The sequence below is a fragment of the Rhinoderma darwinii genome, chromosome 5 (genome assembly GCF_050947455.1).
Source record: "Rhinoderma darwinii isolate aRhiDar2 chromosome 5, aRhiDar2.hap1, whole genome shotgun sequence".
NCBI classification, from domain to species: Eukaryota; Metazoa; Chordata; class Amphibia; order Anura; family Rhinodermatidae; genus Rhinoderma; species Rhinoderma darwinii.
Window position 1 is genome coordinate 123,214,641 of NC_134691.1, and position 15,054 is coordinate 123,229,694.

Here is a 15,054-nt window from a genome sequence, read left to right on the forward strand (position 1 = left end):
ATAAGGTTCAGAAGAGTAAAAAATAAAAAAGGTATGAATATGGTGTATATTAAAAAAAAACAAAATAAAACATGCAGAAAAACATTTATACTTTAGTATTGTTTGTGCATTTTATCATGGTTGTATAATAAAGCAATAAGAAGACACCTAAAAGACTGGTCATTAGTTGTTAGTTTTTTTTAGACTAATTAAAATTCATTGGTAAAAGCCTAAGTTTACTTAAAGAGGTTTTCTGAGCTTATAAAAAATATATATATACAGAAAAGTACCTATATCTATCTGAATGCTCACCAGGTGATGCCTACCTAGTGAATAATTACAATGAAGAACTCTTTTTTGCAAATATTGTACAGCAAATAATGCAACAAACACACACTAGCATGTTCTGAGTTGCCTGCTTTTCAGCAAATATGAAGAATTACAGGAGAGTTGGATTCATTACCTGTGTCACCCAGCTCATATAATGTAAATCCATCGACATGAATGTACCCTTCAAACCTCTCCTTATTAACCCAGCTTGATAAATCACCATCTTCATATTCTAAACAAAAATGAAAACAAAAACACATGGTTAGGTAATGCCCCATACACACATCGATACTTTTCATCCGTCATTACGGACCCATTCATTTATATTGGGCACGGACATCTTTCCGTATATTTAAGGGTGTGTGTCCGTGCCATAGAAATGATCCGCAAACTAAAGAACATGTCCAATTCTTGTCCACAATTGCGGCACAGACTCTCCCATAGAAGTCTTTGGGCTCTTCTGCAATTGTGGTCACTTACGCATGTGTATTCGTTGCTGTCAGATCTGTATTTGCGGACAGTAAAAACCCTTACAGTCGTGTGCATGAGACCTTAAAAATGCTTTCCAGTCATAAGAAATTGATATCTGATCAGTGGGGTTCCGACTCCTCACCTACTCGTACTGTGAATTGCCGACACACTTGTAGCGGCGGTTCACAGTATTACAGCCCTCTCACATTCACTTGAATGGGAGAAGGCTGTAATACTGTGAATAGCCGCGAGGCGGCCTCTTTAAAACAGCTGATCGGTAGGGTTGGCAGGAGTCTGAACCCCACCGATCAGATATTGATGGCCTATCCTGAGGATAGGCCATCAGTTTCTTTAGACTGAAAAATCCCTTTAACGCAAAAACATTACAAAATAATGCACTTAGTTCAATAGAATTATCTATATTAGTGTTTTGTTATCTGCATATTCAGGAAAACTTGAAGACATTTTTCCAGAAAAGACATTCACAGCATGTCAATTTGACATACAGTAACTGGCTCATTGATAAGGATTCATCTTCCATAGAAATTTATAAAGAGTCCTTATATACAGTTTTAAAGACTATGGATAAAGCAGCAGATGTGTAACCACTACTAAAAACCGGAGAACTTGTGCTAATGTGAATTTTTTCTTAATAAAGCAACAGATTTCTATTTCTATTCAACATATGTAAAATATATAGAGATAAACACATGACATCCAGCTGTAATGTATCAACAGTTGGGACTCACCACTTGAAAAATATATAAAATCCAAGAACCCTGCTGTTTCCCACGAGGATCTACCATTATCACTGCACATGTCTGTTAGATAGGACCGCCCACAAGAGGCGGAATATGCTGGACACCGGTCATACATGATGTATGACCCCGCGAGTGCACGCATATAAAATCTAAACGTCCAACAAAAATGTATATAACATAAAATATTTAAGAAAAGATCTCACCATCATAAACAAAGTATGTTGAGTCTTTAAACACCAAAATAGAAGGAACCTCATTCAAGGTGACATACTAAAATAAAAAAAATAAAAAGGAAAGGAGAATGATATGAAATGTAATCCAGAAATATTGACAGACAACTTAGGCTGTGTTTACATCAGTGTTAGTTTCCGCTGAGGGGTTCCGTCGGGTTAACCCCTCAGCGGAAAGTCAAATCGAAACCTCAGCTTCCGTTTCCCTCACCATTGATCTCAATGGTGACGGAAACATTGCTAAAGGTTTCCGTTTGTCACCGTTGTGACAGGGTTCTGTAGTTTTGGACGGAATCAATAGCGCAGTCGACTGAACTACTGATTCCGTCAAAACAACGGAACCCTGTCACAACGGTGACAAACGGAAACCTTTAGAAAAGTTTCCGTCACCGTCGAGATCAATGGTGAGGGAAACGGTAGCTAAGGTTTCAGTTTGCCTTTCCGTTGGAGGGTTAACCCGACGTAAACCTCCAACGGAACCCCTCAACGGAAGGGCAACGCTGATGTGAACACAGCCTTGGGGAGTCGACATGTTAACACAACTAGCTCCAAACCAGCTCACAGTCAAGTACATTAATCTAAATAATAGTTTTTCAGTTACATATCCTGGCAAAGTCCAGTTTTATATCCCGGCAAAAAATGGATCTGATAACACATTAGTGTCTGGTCACATCTGCGCTACGATTTTGGAAACGCCGAATACGCCATAAGACGGAAACCAACAGTGCCAGACGGAACCTATCCCATTCCATTTGGGTTTCTGTCATTTTGCCTGGTGAAAATGATGGAATCTGCAATGGAGGCTCCAAACAGAGCCCGTGACCCAGATGTGAACAGGGCCTTAGGCTGGGTTGACATTTGCGTCTTAATTATGTTTAAAACAGATCCTTATTTTATTTGACGGATAATAAATAAAAACAGACAGAAACAAAAGTTTCAGGGTTTTTTTTATGGATCCATTTGACTAAACCATCAAAAAACAATTTTTTGCATGAGTTTGTATCAGTTTAAAATCCGTTATGCCCCCGTATTTGACTGTTCAGTCTTTTGACTGATCTGTAAGCACATGTTATGTGGCTCCGGAAAGGATCTCCCAAGCTCTAGCTGGTGACTAGAGCATATTTTGAACAGATATGTCTTCTGCAACATGTGCAGAAGAATTTGAAGAATCCGTCAAATGGAATAAATGATGGATACAAACGGAATACATTGTGTTTATATCAATCATCCATTGACTTCCATTTAAAAAAAACAAAAAACTGGAAAGGTGCATTCCCTTAAGTTTCCGTTTTGGTTTTTTTTTCACGGAAAAAACAGCGCTGCAGTCTGCGCTATTGATTCCGCAAAAGAAACCTAAAACTTGACGAAAAAGAATTGAACTGAAACAAACTGAGATTATAAACATCCATTTACCACAGTAAGAAGATTTTCTATCCCCCAATCCCCATCTTGTAAAAACTAACTGAAGTGTTATGACTGTTAATAATCATTTTTGAAATCCAAATACAGGCTAAAAACATTTGTCACTTTGTCATTCTTGATTTACTATTTAATGCTCCTTCCTTATAAGCCATACGAGTAGAGCGTTACCTCAGGTAAGACCTCTTCTGAAGCAGAAAAGAAGTATGTATACACAATAAGTTCAGACGCAACTTCAATGAATTTTTCCTGTGGAAAGAAACATTTTCAAATAATGGTAAACAAGAAAAATTCTAACCACATTCGTGATATGAAAATTTTCAGACAATAGTAGAACTTTTTCTATCCTCACAAAAGTATTATGAGTAAAATAAAACTTTTCAAGAACATTTCCTAAGTAGACCTAAGAACAATTATATAGAAAAGTTCCTATAGTGTACATGAAAATTTCCAAACTGTCTAAGGACTTGTTCACACAGTGCAGATTCAATGCAGATATTGCTTGGATTTCTTAAGTCAAAATCAGAATTGGATCCAGGAGTAGACACACTTTAAAGGGGTTCTAAAGCCTTTAGCATTTTTCACCTATCCACTGGATAGGTGAAGAATTATAGAATTATAGATTATAGAAATGAACCAATTCAAAGTAATTTAAAGGGGTTTTCCAGCCTCTGACAACTGATGACCTATATACCGGATAGGTCATCAGTACATGATCTGTGGGTATCCGACACCCGTCCCCTGCACAGATCTGCTGGTCCGGTGCCACACCGAACGTACAAGCCGGAAGCAGTTAGCTCCCGCCACGGAATAGCTGTAGAGATACTATGCTATGTATGGAGCCAACTGCTTTCGGGCTCCGTACATAGAATTATGTGCCACAACATCCGATGCCCGCAGGCCACCAGAGCGGCTTATTGGTGCAGGGTAAGGGTGTCGGACCCGCACCAATGACATACGGATGACCTATCCGGTGGATAGGTCATGAGTTGTCAGAAGGTGGACAACCCCTTTAAAGTCTATGAGGCAGACAGAAATAGCCATGCCTGGAAGAGGAATCCGTCCAGGCAGAGTCCACAAGGGATTTCTCATAAAAAAGAACTCTCGCCAATTCTGTACATCTAGTAGTAGACATTTTTTTCATTTGGTTTTTCTTTTTTTCATTACATGTTTTGCTTGAATTTCTCCTATAAAGCATGAAGTACAAGCCGTTTTTTCACAATACTGGAAAATTAAATGCCTCACCTTTAGGGTTGATTCAACACCGACATACACAAACAGCACATTATGACGTTTTTGTACGTGCTCAAACATCTGCTGGCTTGGGAGTGGTCGTATTAATGGCCTTTAAACAGATAAATGTAGAACAGATAACTTGTTTAATGTAAAAAAATAAAAGCAAAAACAGCACACAACACATATTTCTCTAATACCAAACTGCAACAAAAGGATTATATATAGACAGACATACCTTCAATCTAGAATTTGTTTGCAAAAATAACAAACAACAAAAACTGAAGTTTTACCACATGCCTATTTAACCTATGAGTTTCATTTGATAGAATTCAGATTTTTTTAATGTTTTTGAATGTTTTTTTTTTAGTCTTATCTAAAAAACATCTAGGACTCATGCACGCGATCGTGTATTTCTTTACTCTGCTATCCACATTTTTTGTATGGGGCCTTGCACACATCAGTGTTTTTGCGATTCTGCTGTTCTGGTCATTATAGAAAAATGTCCTAAATCCCTCTAATCAAGTTTATGGGTCCGCAAAAATAATGGGCAGCACACAGAAGCCATCTGTGTGCTGGCCGCATTTTGGGAATACATTGCTAGGAAGCGCCTAGAAAATCAGATTACGTGACATTCCTACGGGTGCGGACTGCGAAATACAGATGACACATGGAAACAACACGGCTGTAATGTACAAACACAACGGTTGCGGAAGCAACTTGGAGGCATTACGAACCCAAATACGTACACTAGGATCTGTAGTTTTTAACTTAAACAACAACAACGATCGTTTGCTTGAGGCCTTCATTGCCTAATAAAAATTTGTGCAACTTTCTAATACAATTTTGGTTTAAATTCCTGACAATTTGCAAGATTTCAGTTTGCGGTCAGTGAAAGGAGCCATTCGTGTTTAGATCCATAGGATTAAAACCTGTACAGCTCTGAGGGGATGGATATACTCCTCTGTGAGCTAAATACAACAGAAGTACAAATCTCTCCCTTGATCATTTGCTAGAAAGTATTTAGCCTGGAGTCGACAGAGGATTGCTTGTCCACTTCTGCTGGGAGTTGGACTAGGTTTGTATGTCAGCCTCTATAATGGGAGTAATTGAAGCCCAACTTTATTATAAAGTTGCAGAGCCGCTTCCTACAATAATACCGTCATCTCAATCTAATATTGTCACAGGGCAGAGCAGTTTTGCCCTGTCAGTGGGGATGAAGTCAGCTCCACCTACAGAGGGAAAACGGTCATGTAGAAATATGGTAGCTAAATACATTTATAATGTATCCCAAAGATTGAGGGAGATATTGTAAAACATACATTAAAAACAATAAAATAACCTAAGCGTCAACACCAAAACGGTAACCTACAATTTAAAATAAACATCAGCTCATAAGGAACTGTTTTAAGGACTGGATTTTAGGGACACATTAACAGATTTACATTTTTATGGTGGAAATGTAAAAAAAAAAAAAGGATATTATATATAAATGTGTATCACATTCAGCTTTCTATGAAGATATATCGGTGAGTAAACCACAAGACCACCAGGTATTATCCCCACATGCTACCTGAAAACTTCTAGAGTATCCAATGTGGCCCACATAGTTACAATATAAACAGCATGGTGCATATATGAATGAAGCACAATTATCTGCAGCTCGAGTTTAAAGGGGTTGTCCTGTTTTTTGAGGGACAAGTTGTATTTTTTAATAGCACAATTTTTGGGGTACATATAAATTTATTGATTAACTTTTATTAACTTTTTTGGTGGGGTAATAGAAAAAAACCCTAAAATTTCGGAATTCTTTTTTTGCGTCTTAAAATTATGCCGTTTACCGGTATAAACAACATAATAACTTTATTCAGCGGATCGTTACGATTGCGACTATCCCAAATTCATATCCTTTTTAATGTTTTACTACTTTTACACAGTAAAAACACTTTTTATTTCCAGAATTATTAATTTTTGTGTCGTCATATTTTAAGAGCCATTACTTTTTTTATTTTTCTGCTGACATAGCTGTAGGAGGGCTTTTTTTTTTTTGATCGAGGGACATATGATATATAGGCAGACAGTCCAGGGTCCATTGTAGGACCCCAGGGCTGTCTGACTATATTTCCTGTTTAGCAAAGACAAGAAGGTAGGAAAAGGATCCAGCGCTGAGTCTTGTGCAGCTGTTAAAAATGGAAACTTCTTCCAAGTTTCTGTTAGCAACAGCCTGGGCTTCAGGAGCAGAGCATACGATTAGGGAAAACAGTTTCTGAAGTACTGCCATGAAAAGGCGGCGCATCAGAAGAACTATCCTGAGTGACCGAATGGCGACTTAATCCATTCTGGCTACGCCGGATAGGGAAGATGAGATTATTTACGCGCTTAAAGGGAATGTTTGCCAGCAAAACATGTTTTTTTTTAGTTAAACAATTAGTGTATAGGTGATTAAACATTGTTCTAATTTTTTTTTTTTTTTTCACGAGTCAGGAATATATTATAAATTGGATTCAATTTATAATATTTCCCAGCACTGGTCACTAGATGGAGCAATTCCCAAAATTGCAGCATTGCATGTGGTAAAGCAACCACATTGCTTTATGCTGCAAAATTAGGAAAAAATCCCTCGCTCTAGTGAGCTCTCAGAATCCCCCCCTCCTTTATCCTGGCTAGTGCCGGGAGAAACGAGGGGTTTGAACGGTCTAACCTCCTACACTGTGTGTCGCCATTTTTTGAGCTGACACACAGTGTAGAAGGTTTACATACACTAGTAAAACACACTAAAACACGAACATACATAGAAATCACTTACCTGCTCCAGTCGCCGCCGCTCCCTCCGGTCCGTCCACTCCGTCTGCTGCCGCTGCTCCATGTGCACAAGTCCGGAAGTAGTAATCTTACTGCCCGGCCGCGACTTCCGGTCCACAGGAAAATGGCGCCGGACGGCGCGCATTTCAAATCGGACTGTGTGGGAGCGGCGCATGCGCCGTTCCCACACACACGGCGTACACCAAAGTGGATGGAACGGGCCCCGTTCGCAGTCCCTATGGGACTGGAGCTGCCGTATTCCATGTCTGTATGTGTCGTTAATCGACACATACAGAAATGGAAAAAAAAATGGCAGCCCCCATAGGGAAGAAAAAGTGTAAAAATAGAAAAAAAAGTAACACACAAACAAATATAAACGTTTTTAATAAAACCCTAACATAAAACTAATATAAAAAAAAAAATGTTGGTGACACTGTTCCTTTAAGCAATTTGTTTAGTTTCACGGGAGTTATGGCTCACCTGGCCTGCTATAGGATACGATCAAAGCTTATATGCGGGGGGTATTGATGCAAAGAGCCCGGGAGAGGTGGAAATCTATTCTGGGAATATCAGGATATACTCGTTATATGTCCATATGGGATAATGCCTTCCTTGAGGAATTAAATATTTTGGAGGGCTTTGAGTACTGGGTGCACCGTAGCATTTCTTATGTCTATCAGCTGTATGATGAAAATGGGTTCAAAGCTTTTCGTCACTTACAGGAGTATTCCTTGCCTCATGCAGCCTTTTATAGGTATTTACAGCTGCGGCATGCTGCTCAACATCAGTATAGGGTCATCTCTCTGATTATGTGCAAGACGGAGGTGTTTGGCCAAATTGTGAGAGCGGAAACATCTCGTACTCCGATTTCCTTTGCTTATAGATGGCTTTTACCAGGGGTTCTGGATGACCCAACACAGGGTTTGAAGGAACGATGGGAGGTGGATGTGGCACCCATGTCTACTGAGGTATGGAAAATGTGTTAGAATTAGTGTCTAGGCTCTCTCTTAGGGCTTATTCAGACGAACGAGATATACGTCCGTGCAACGTGCGTGATTTTCCCGCGCGTCGCATGGACCTATATTAGTCTATGGGGCCGTGCAGAGAGTTCCGTGATTTTTACGCAGCGTAAATCCGCTGCGTAAAACTCACGACATATCCGTTCTTTGTGCGTATTTCGCGCACCACGCACCCATTGAAGTCAATGGGTGCGTGAAAATCACGCGCACCACGCGGAAGCACTTCCATGGGACGCTCGTGATTCGCGCAACAGCAGTAAAACTATGAATGTAAACAGAAAACCACCACGTGACCACCGAGTGTCATAATGATAGCGGCTGCGCGAAAATCACGCAGCCGCGCATCATACAGGGCTGACACACAGAGCTGTTAAGTGCCTTTTGTGCACGCAAAACGCACACGCTCGTGTGAATCCGGCCTTAGGCTGGGTTCACACGACCATGTTACGTCCGTAATGGACGGAACGTATTTCGGCCGAAAGTCCCGGACCAAACACACTGCAGGGAGCCGGGCTCCTAGCATCATAGTTATGTACGATGCTAGGAGTTCCTGCCTCGCTGCCGGACAACTGTCCTGTATTGTAATCATGTTTTCAGTACGGGACAGTAGTTCCACGGAGAGGCAGGGACTCCTAGCGTCGTACATAACTATGATGCTAGGAGCCCGGCTCCCTGCACTGTGTTCGGTCCGGGACTTGCGGTCGAAATACGTCCGTCCATTACGGACGTAACATGGTCGTGTGAACCCAGCCTTAGAGTTTACCGTACACCATACTTTTTGTGCAATATAGGTGTTAGACCTGATGCTGGGTGTTCCTGATGCCATAAGACTAATGCAGACTTGCGCCATATGCTCTGGTCATGCCCCATGTTATCTTCTTATTAGGATGACATTTATGGACAGTGTCAGGTCTTCAATGATTAGTTTCCAAAAAACCCCTTTCAATGGTCTCTGTAGTATGTAGGGGAGCTGCCAATGACTGAAATCCAAAAGTTAGCAGTGATAAAACGTCTAGATGAGGCCCACAAGACTGTTGCCAGTCATTGGCTTGGTGATGCGCTTCCTACTGTGGAGGATTTTTTTGGGGTGATTCTGTTGAAGAGGGGTGTATACATGAAACGCGGCACACCACTTAAGTTTGAGCAGCAGTGGATTGACGCCAGGGGTGGCGTCTCAGGAGCTACATAGGACAAGAATACTTTGAATGATGGTGGGCTAAGGAGTGATGTGGTAGACATGGCTGTAGGGTTGAATATACTAGGTACCAACTTTATAAGACCAGCCGAAACTCTGACTAGACAGTGCAGAAGAATTCTGAAATTCCTAATATAAATCTCCTTTGCCAGTGATGTCATACCATTTTTGTTTTTCGGAGAACAGTTGCACAGAGACCAGGCTATGGGTTGGGGCATTTGTCATCTCTTTTGTACATGTTGTTTTAACATGTAATTCTTGTATGTAGAAAAACTTGTGTTCCTTAACCCCTTAAGGACGCAGCCTAGTTTGGGCCTTAAGGCTCAGAGCCCATTTTTCAAATCTGACATATTTCACTTTATGTGGTAATAACGTCGGAATGCTTAAACCTATCCAAGCGATTCTGAGATTGTTTTCTCGTGACACTTTGGGCTTCATGTTCGTGGTAAAATTTGGTCGATATATTCAGTCTTTATTTGTGAAAAATTGCAAAATTTAGAGAAAATTTACAAAAAATAGCATTTTTCAGAATTTAAATGCATCTGCTTGAAAAACAGACGGTTATACCACCCAAAATAGTTACTAGTTCACATTTCCCATATGTCTACTTTTGATTGGCATCGTTTTTTGAACATTCTTTTATTTTTCTTGGACGTTACAAGGCTTAGAACATAAACAGCAATTTCTCATATTCTTAAGAAAATTTCAAAAGCCTTTTTTTGAAGGTGCCAGTTCAGTTCTGAAGTGGATTTGAGGGGACTATGTGTTAGAAACCCCCATAAAACACCCCATTTTAAAAACTAGACCCCTCAAAGTATTCAAAACAGCATATAGAAAGTTTTTTAACCCTTCAGGCATTTCACAGGAATTAAAGCAAAGTGGAAATTAAATTTGCAAATTTCATTTTTTCTGCTGAATTTCAATTTTATTCAATTTTTTTTTAGTAACAGAGAAGGTTTTACCAGAGAAACACTACTAAATATGTATTGTCCAGATTCTGCAGTTTTTAGAAATGTCCCACATGTGGCCCTACTGCGCTCGTGGACTAAAACACAAGCCCTAGAAGCAAAGAAGCACCTAGTGCATTTTGAGGCCTCTTTTTTATTAGAATATATTTTAGGCAGCATGCCAGGTTTGAAGAGGCGTTGAGGTATCAAAACAATGGAAACCCACCAGAAGTGACCCCATTTTGGAAATTACACCCCTCAAGGAATTCATTTATGGTTTTTGTTATCATTTTGACCGCACAGGTTTTTCACAGCACCTATTTGAATTGGGCTGTGAAATGAAAAAAATTATATTTTTTCCAATAAGATGTCATTTTTGATCAAAATTTCTTATTTTCACAGGGAACAACATACCCCATTTTGTTGCCCAATTTGTCCTTAGTGCGGCAATACCCCATTTGTGGTGATAAACTGCCGTTTGGGCCCATGGGAGGGCTCAGACGGAAAGGAGCGCTATGTGTTTGTTGGAGTCCAGATTTTGCTGGATTGGTTTTCGGGTGCCATGTTGCATTTGCAGAGCCCCAGAGGTATCAAAGCAATGGAAACCCACCAGAAGTGACCCCATTTTGGAAACTACACCCCTCAAGGAATTCATTTATGGTTTTTGTTATCATTTTGACCGCACAGTTTTTTCACAGCACCTATTTGAATTGGGCTGTGAAATGAAAAAAATGATATTTTTTCCAATAAGATGTCATTTTTGATCAAAATTTCTTATTTTCACAAGGAACAACATACCCCATTTTGTTGCCCAATTTGTCCTTAGTGCGGCAATACCCCATTTGTGGTGATAAACTGCCCTTTGGGCCCATGGGAGGGCTCAGAAGGAAAGGACCACCATTTGGCCTACTGGAGCTTTTCTGGTGCTAAGTCATGTGTGCAGAAGCCCCTGAGGTACCAGTACAGTTGAAACCCCCGAGAAGTGACCCCATTTTAAAAACTACACCCCTTAAGACATTCATCTAGAGGTGTAGTGAGCATTTTGACCCCACAGGTACTGTGTAAAAGATAATGCGCAGCAGATGGTGCAGTGTGAGATTTGCAATTTTATATATGTATATGCCATTTCAGTGTCCAATATAGTGTGCCCAGCATGCGCCACCGGAGATATACACCCCTTAAATTGTAATGTGGGTTCTCCTGGGTACGACAATACCCTACATGTGGCTGTTATCAGCTGCCTGGGCATACGGCAGGGCTCAGAAGGGAAAGATGAGGGGGGTAAGCTGTGCGGAGTGCATCAGGGTAAATTGAAAATCAAGGGATGTATGATACATTTTAAAACAATCTTTTATACAGAGCCCTGGTTTTTCGGGACACGTGTCACATTGGTATATTGTGTTCTTCCTTATCCCCCTCTTATAGCAGACTCTGCACCTCTTTTGACTCTTTCCCTTTCCACCGGTTTGGGGACCTTCTCCTGGAAAGTGTTGCCCTGGTACGATGCGCCCCCCCTTCCTGGTCCCTAAAGATTAGATCTTGAAATTCCAGGAAAGTTCCCCTCTGGCCTGCACATCGACGTAGCACATACGCATTGTACAAAGCCATCTGTAGGATGTGCCCGGCCAGCTTCTTATACCTCACCGCATGGCGCTGTAGGGCTTCAGGACTTGATTTGACAAGTCCATCCCTCCCATGTACCTATTGTAGTCCAGGATGCAGTCTGGTTTGGGGGTGGCCTTTCCTTCATATATCCTAAATCTGTAGGTATACCCTGATGCACTCTCGCAGCTTATACATCTTCACGCCATACCTTGCCCTCTTACCTGGCAGGTACTGGCGGAATTGAACCCTCCCTTTAAAATGTACCAGGGACTCATCAATAGAAAAACACTTCTCGGGGGTGTATGCTTGGGAAAACCGGGCACTGGAACGGTCTAATAGGGGTCTCCGTTTATACAAACGGTCAAAACTGGGGTCATCTCGGAGTGGGCACGGCTCATTATCAGTATAATGTAAGAAGCGAAGTATTGCCTCATTTATTTATTTTTTTAGGTTCCAGTTCATTTCTGAAGTTGCTTTGAGGGGCCCATATATTAGAAACCCCTATCAAACACCCCATTTTAGAAACTAGACCCCTCAAAGTATTCACAACAGCATTTAGAAAGTTTATGAACCCTTTAGGTGTTTCACAGAAATTTAGAGCAAAGTAGAGGTGAAATTTACTCTTTTTATACCATTTTTTTTATAACACAAAAGGATTTATCAGAGAAACGCAACTCAATACTTATTGCCCAGATTCTGCAGTTTAGAGAAATATCCCACATGTGGCCCTCGGGCGGTAATGGACTGAAGCACCGGCCTCCGAAGCAAAGGAGCACCTAGCGGATTTTGAGCCCTCTTTTTTATTAGGCACCATGTCCGGTTTGAAGAGGTCTTGTGGTGCCAAAACATTGGAAACCCCCCAAAAGTGACCCCAATTTGGAAACTAGACCCCTTGAGGAATCCATTGTAGTTTTCATGGGGTGCATGCGGCTTTTTGATCAGTTTTTATTCCATTTTTAGGTGGCGTGGTGACTAATAAACAGCAATTCTACTATTGTTTTTGTATACTTTTTTTTTTACAGCGTTCACCGTGCGCTATAAATGATATATTAACTTTATTCTGCGGGGCGATACGATTATGGCGATACCCTATGTTTATAGTTTTTTTTTATGTCTTATGGCGTTTGCACAATAAAATACGTTTTGTAAACAATCATTCACTTTTTGTGTTACCTTATTCTAAGAGCCATAACGTTTTTATTTTTCAATCAATAAAGCCGTGCGAGGACTTATTTTTTGCGTAACGAACTGTATTTTCCATCAGTACCATTTTTAGGTACATGCGACTTTTTGATCTCTTTTTATTCCATTTTTTGGGAGGTGAAGTGACCAAACAATTGTGATTGTGGTACGGTTTATTAATATTTTTTTTTACGGCGTTCACCGTGCGAGATAAATAACAAAATAATTTTGTAGTTCAGGCCGTTACGGACGCGGCGATACCAATTATGTATAGTTTATTTGTTTGTTTATATATTTTTATTAATAATAAAGGCCTGATAAGGGAAAAAGTGGGACTTTTACTTTTATTACTTTTAAAACTTTTATTTTCTTATTTTTACACATCTTTTTTTAACTTTTTTTTTACTTTATTACTTTGTCCCACTAGGGGACATGAGGGCAGGAGGCCCTGATCGCTATTCTAATACACTGCACTACATGCGTAGTGCAGTGTATTAGAACTGTCAGCTACTCACTGACAGCAAGCATAGTGGGTCCTGACGTTGTCAGGACCCACTAGGCTTCCGTCTATGGCATAGCCGGACGCCATTGTTTGGTGTCCGGTTGCCATAGTCACCATCGCCGGCCGCTATCGCGTAGCAGGCCGGCGATGGCAGCTTAACCCCTAAAAAGCCGCGATCTCTATAGAACGCGGCTTTTAAGGGGTTAATCAGCGGGGACACAGCGATCGGTCCCCGCTGTAGGAGCTGTGACAGCTGCTGAACAAGACAGCAGCGTCACAGCTCCTGTATGTGTCGGGAGGACGGCCGAAGCGGCCGTTACTCCCGAGACGTACTATTACGGCATGGAGCGCGAACGATACAGCTGCCATGACGTAATAGTACGTCAAGGAGCGGGAAGGGGTTAACAAAAGCTATTTGATTAAAAAAAGAAACAATTATACAGTTTGGATGCTAGAATTATGGGTTATTTATATGTCTTTATGAACAGAAGAATATCTCTCATCAGTCATTGCTTCTTTACTACCTTGAACATCTGGAAAAAAATACAAGTTACCTTTTATTTCAGGGTAGTAATAGTTATGTATGTCATTAAGAGGTCAAAATATGACAGGTACTCGATAAAAGGAAATAAAAACTGGGGGGGGGGGAGGGGAGGGGCCTACAATAACACGAGACAGTTATTAGCTTTTAATTTTTCCTTGATATTTTTAGTTACAATTTCGCTGCTAAATTTGTGGCTTGTCCCCAATTTTTAACAACTAAATAATTCACTGACTGTACGGGAACTAAATCAGCAATCATTATATTTATGTCCCTTAGACATTCGGTTAATTCCCTTTTTGTTAAGTTGGATAAAATTGTTTGTTACTATTTATGTGCTGTTTTTTTTTTTTTTTAACTACTGCTTTATTCATTAAAGGGGTTTTTAGAACTTATGAAAAATACAGAAATATACTTATATGTGTCGGAATGCTTACCAGGTGACATATCCACCAAAGCACTGAAGTACTTATTTTTTATTTTCATTATCTTACCTAGCTCTGTACAGCATCTCAGTTTTGATGCTTTCAGGGATTGCTCGGGGCAGGATCACCATGTAAAGAACAACAGCTGCCATGATTCCTCTCCCCTCTTACAGACATTGCCTCTATTTACAGCTACATGCATGCCCCTCTATTACATAGTGTAAGGTAGTGCTGCAAATACTTACAGTCTTCACACATAACACAGCTCTGCTATCTAGACATTGCTCTGTTAAGGTCCTTTTACACAGGTCAATATGGGCCATAAAAACGAGCGACGATCAACGAGACAGCTTGTTGGCTCCTTTCACAAGGAACCATGATCAGCAATGTACGCCAAGGAGCGATTGTTACAA

The 15,054-nt window shown here is 40.5% G+C and overlaps 1 protein-coding gene across 1 annotated transcript in view; it reads right to left on the reverse strand.

Moving 5' to 3' along the window:
* The window catches only part of TMX3 (thioredoxin related transmembrane protein 3), a 65,415-nt gene that overhangs the window by 18,303 nt on the left and 32,058 nt on the right, over positions 1 to 15,054 (reverse strand). Inside the window, exons 7-10 of the mRNA XM_075828378.1 lie at positions 4,436 to 4,535; positions 3,362 to 3,439; positions 1,745 to 1,811; positions 443 to 541 (exon numbers count right to left, since the gene is read on the reverse strand). Coding sequence (XP_075684493.1) covers positions 443 to 541; positions 1,745 to 1,811; positions 3,362 to 3,439; positions 4,436 to 4,535 — 344 coding nt within the window. The remainder of the gene's footprint in view (positions 1 to 442; positions 542 to 1,744; positions 1,812 to 3,361; positions 3,440 to 4,435; positions 4,536 to 15,054) is intronic.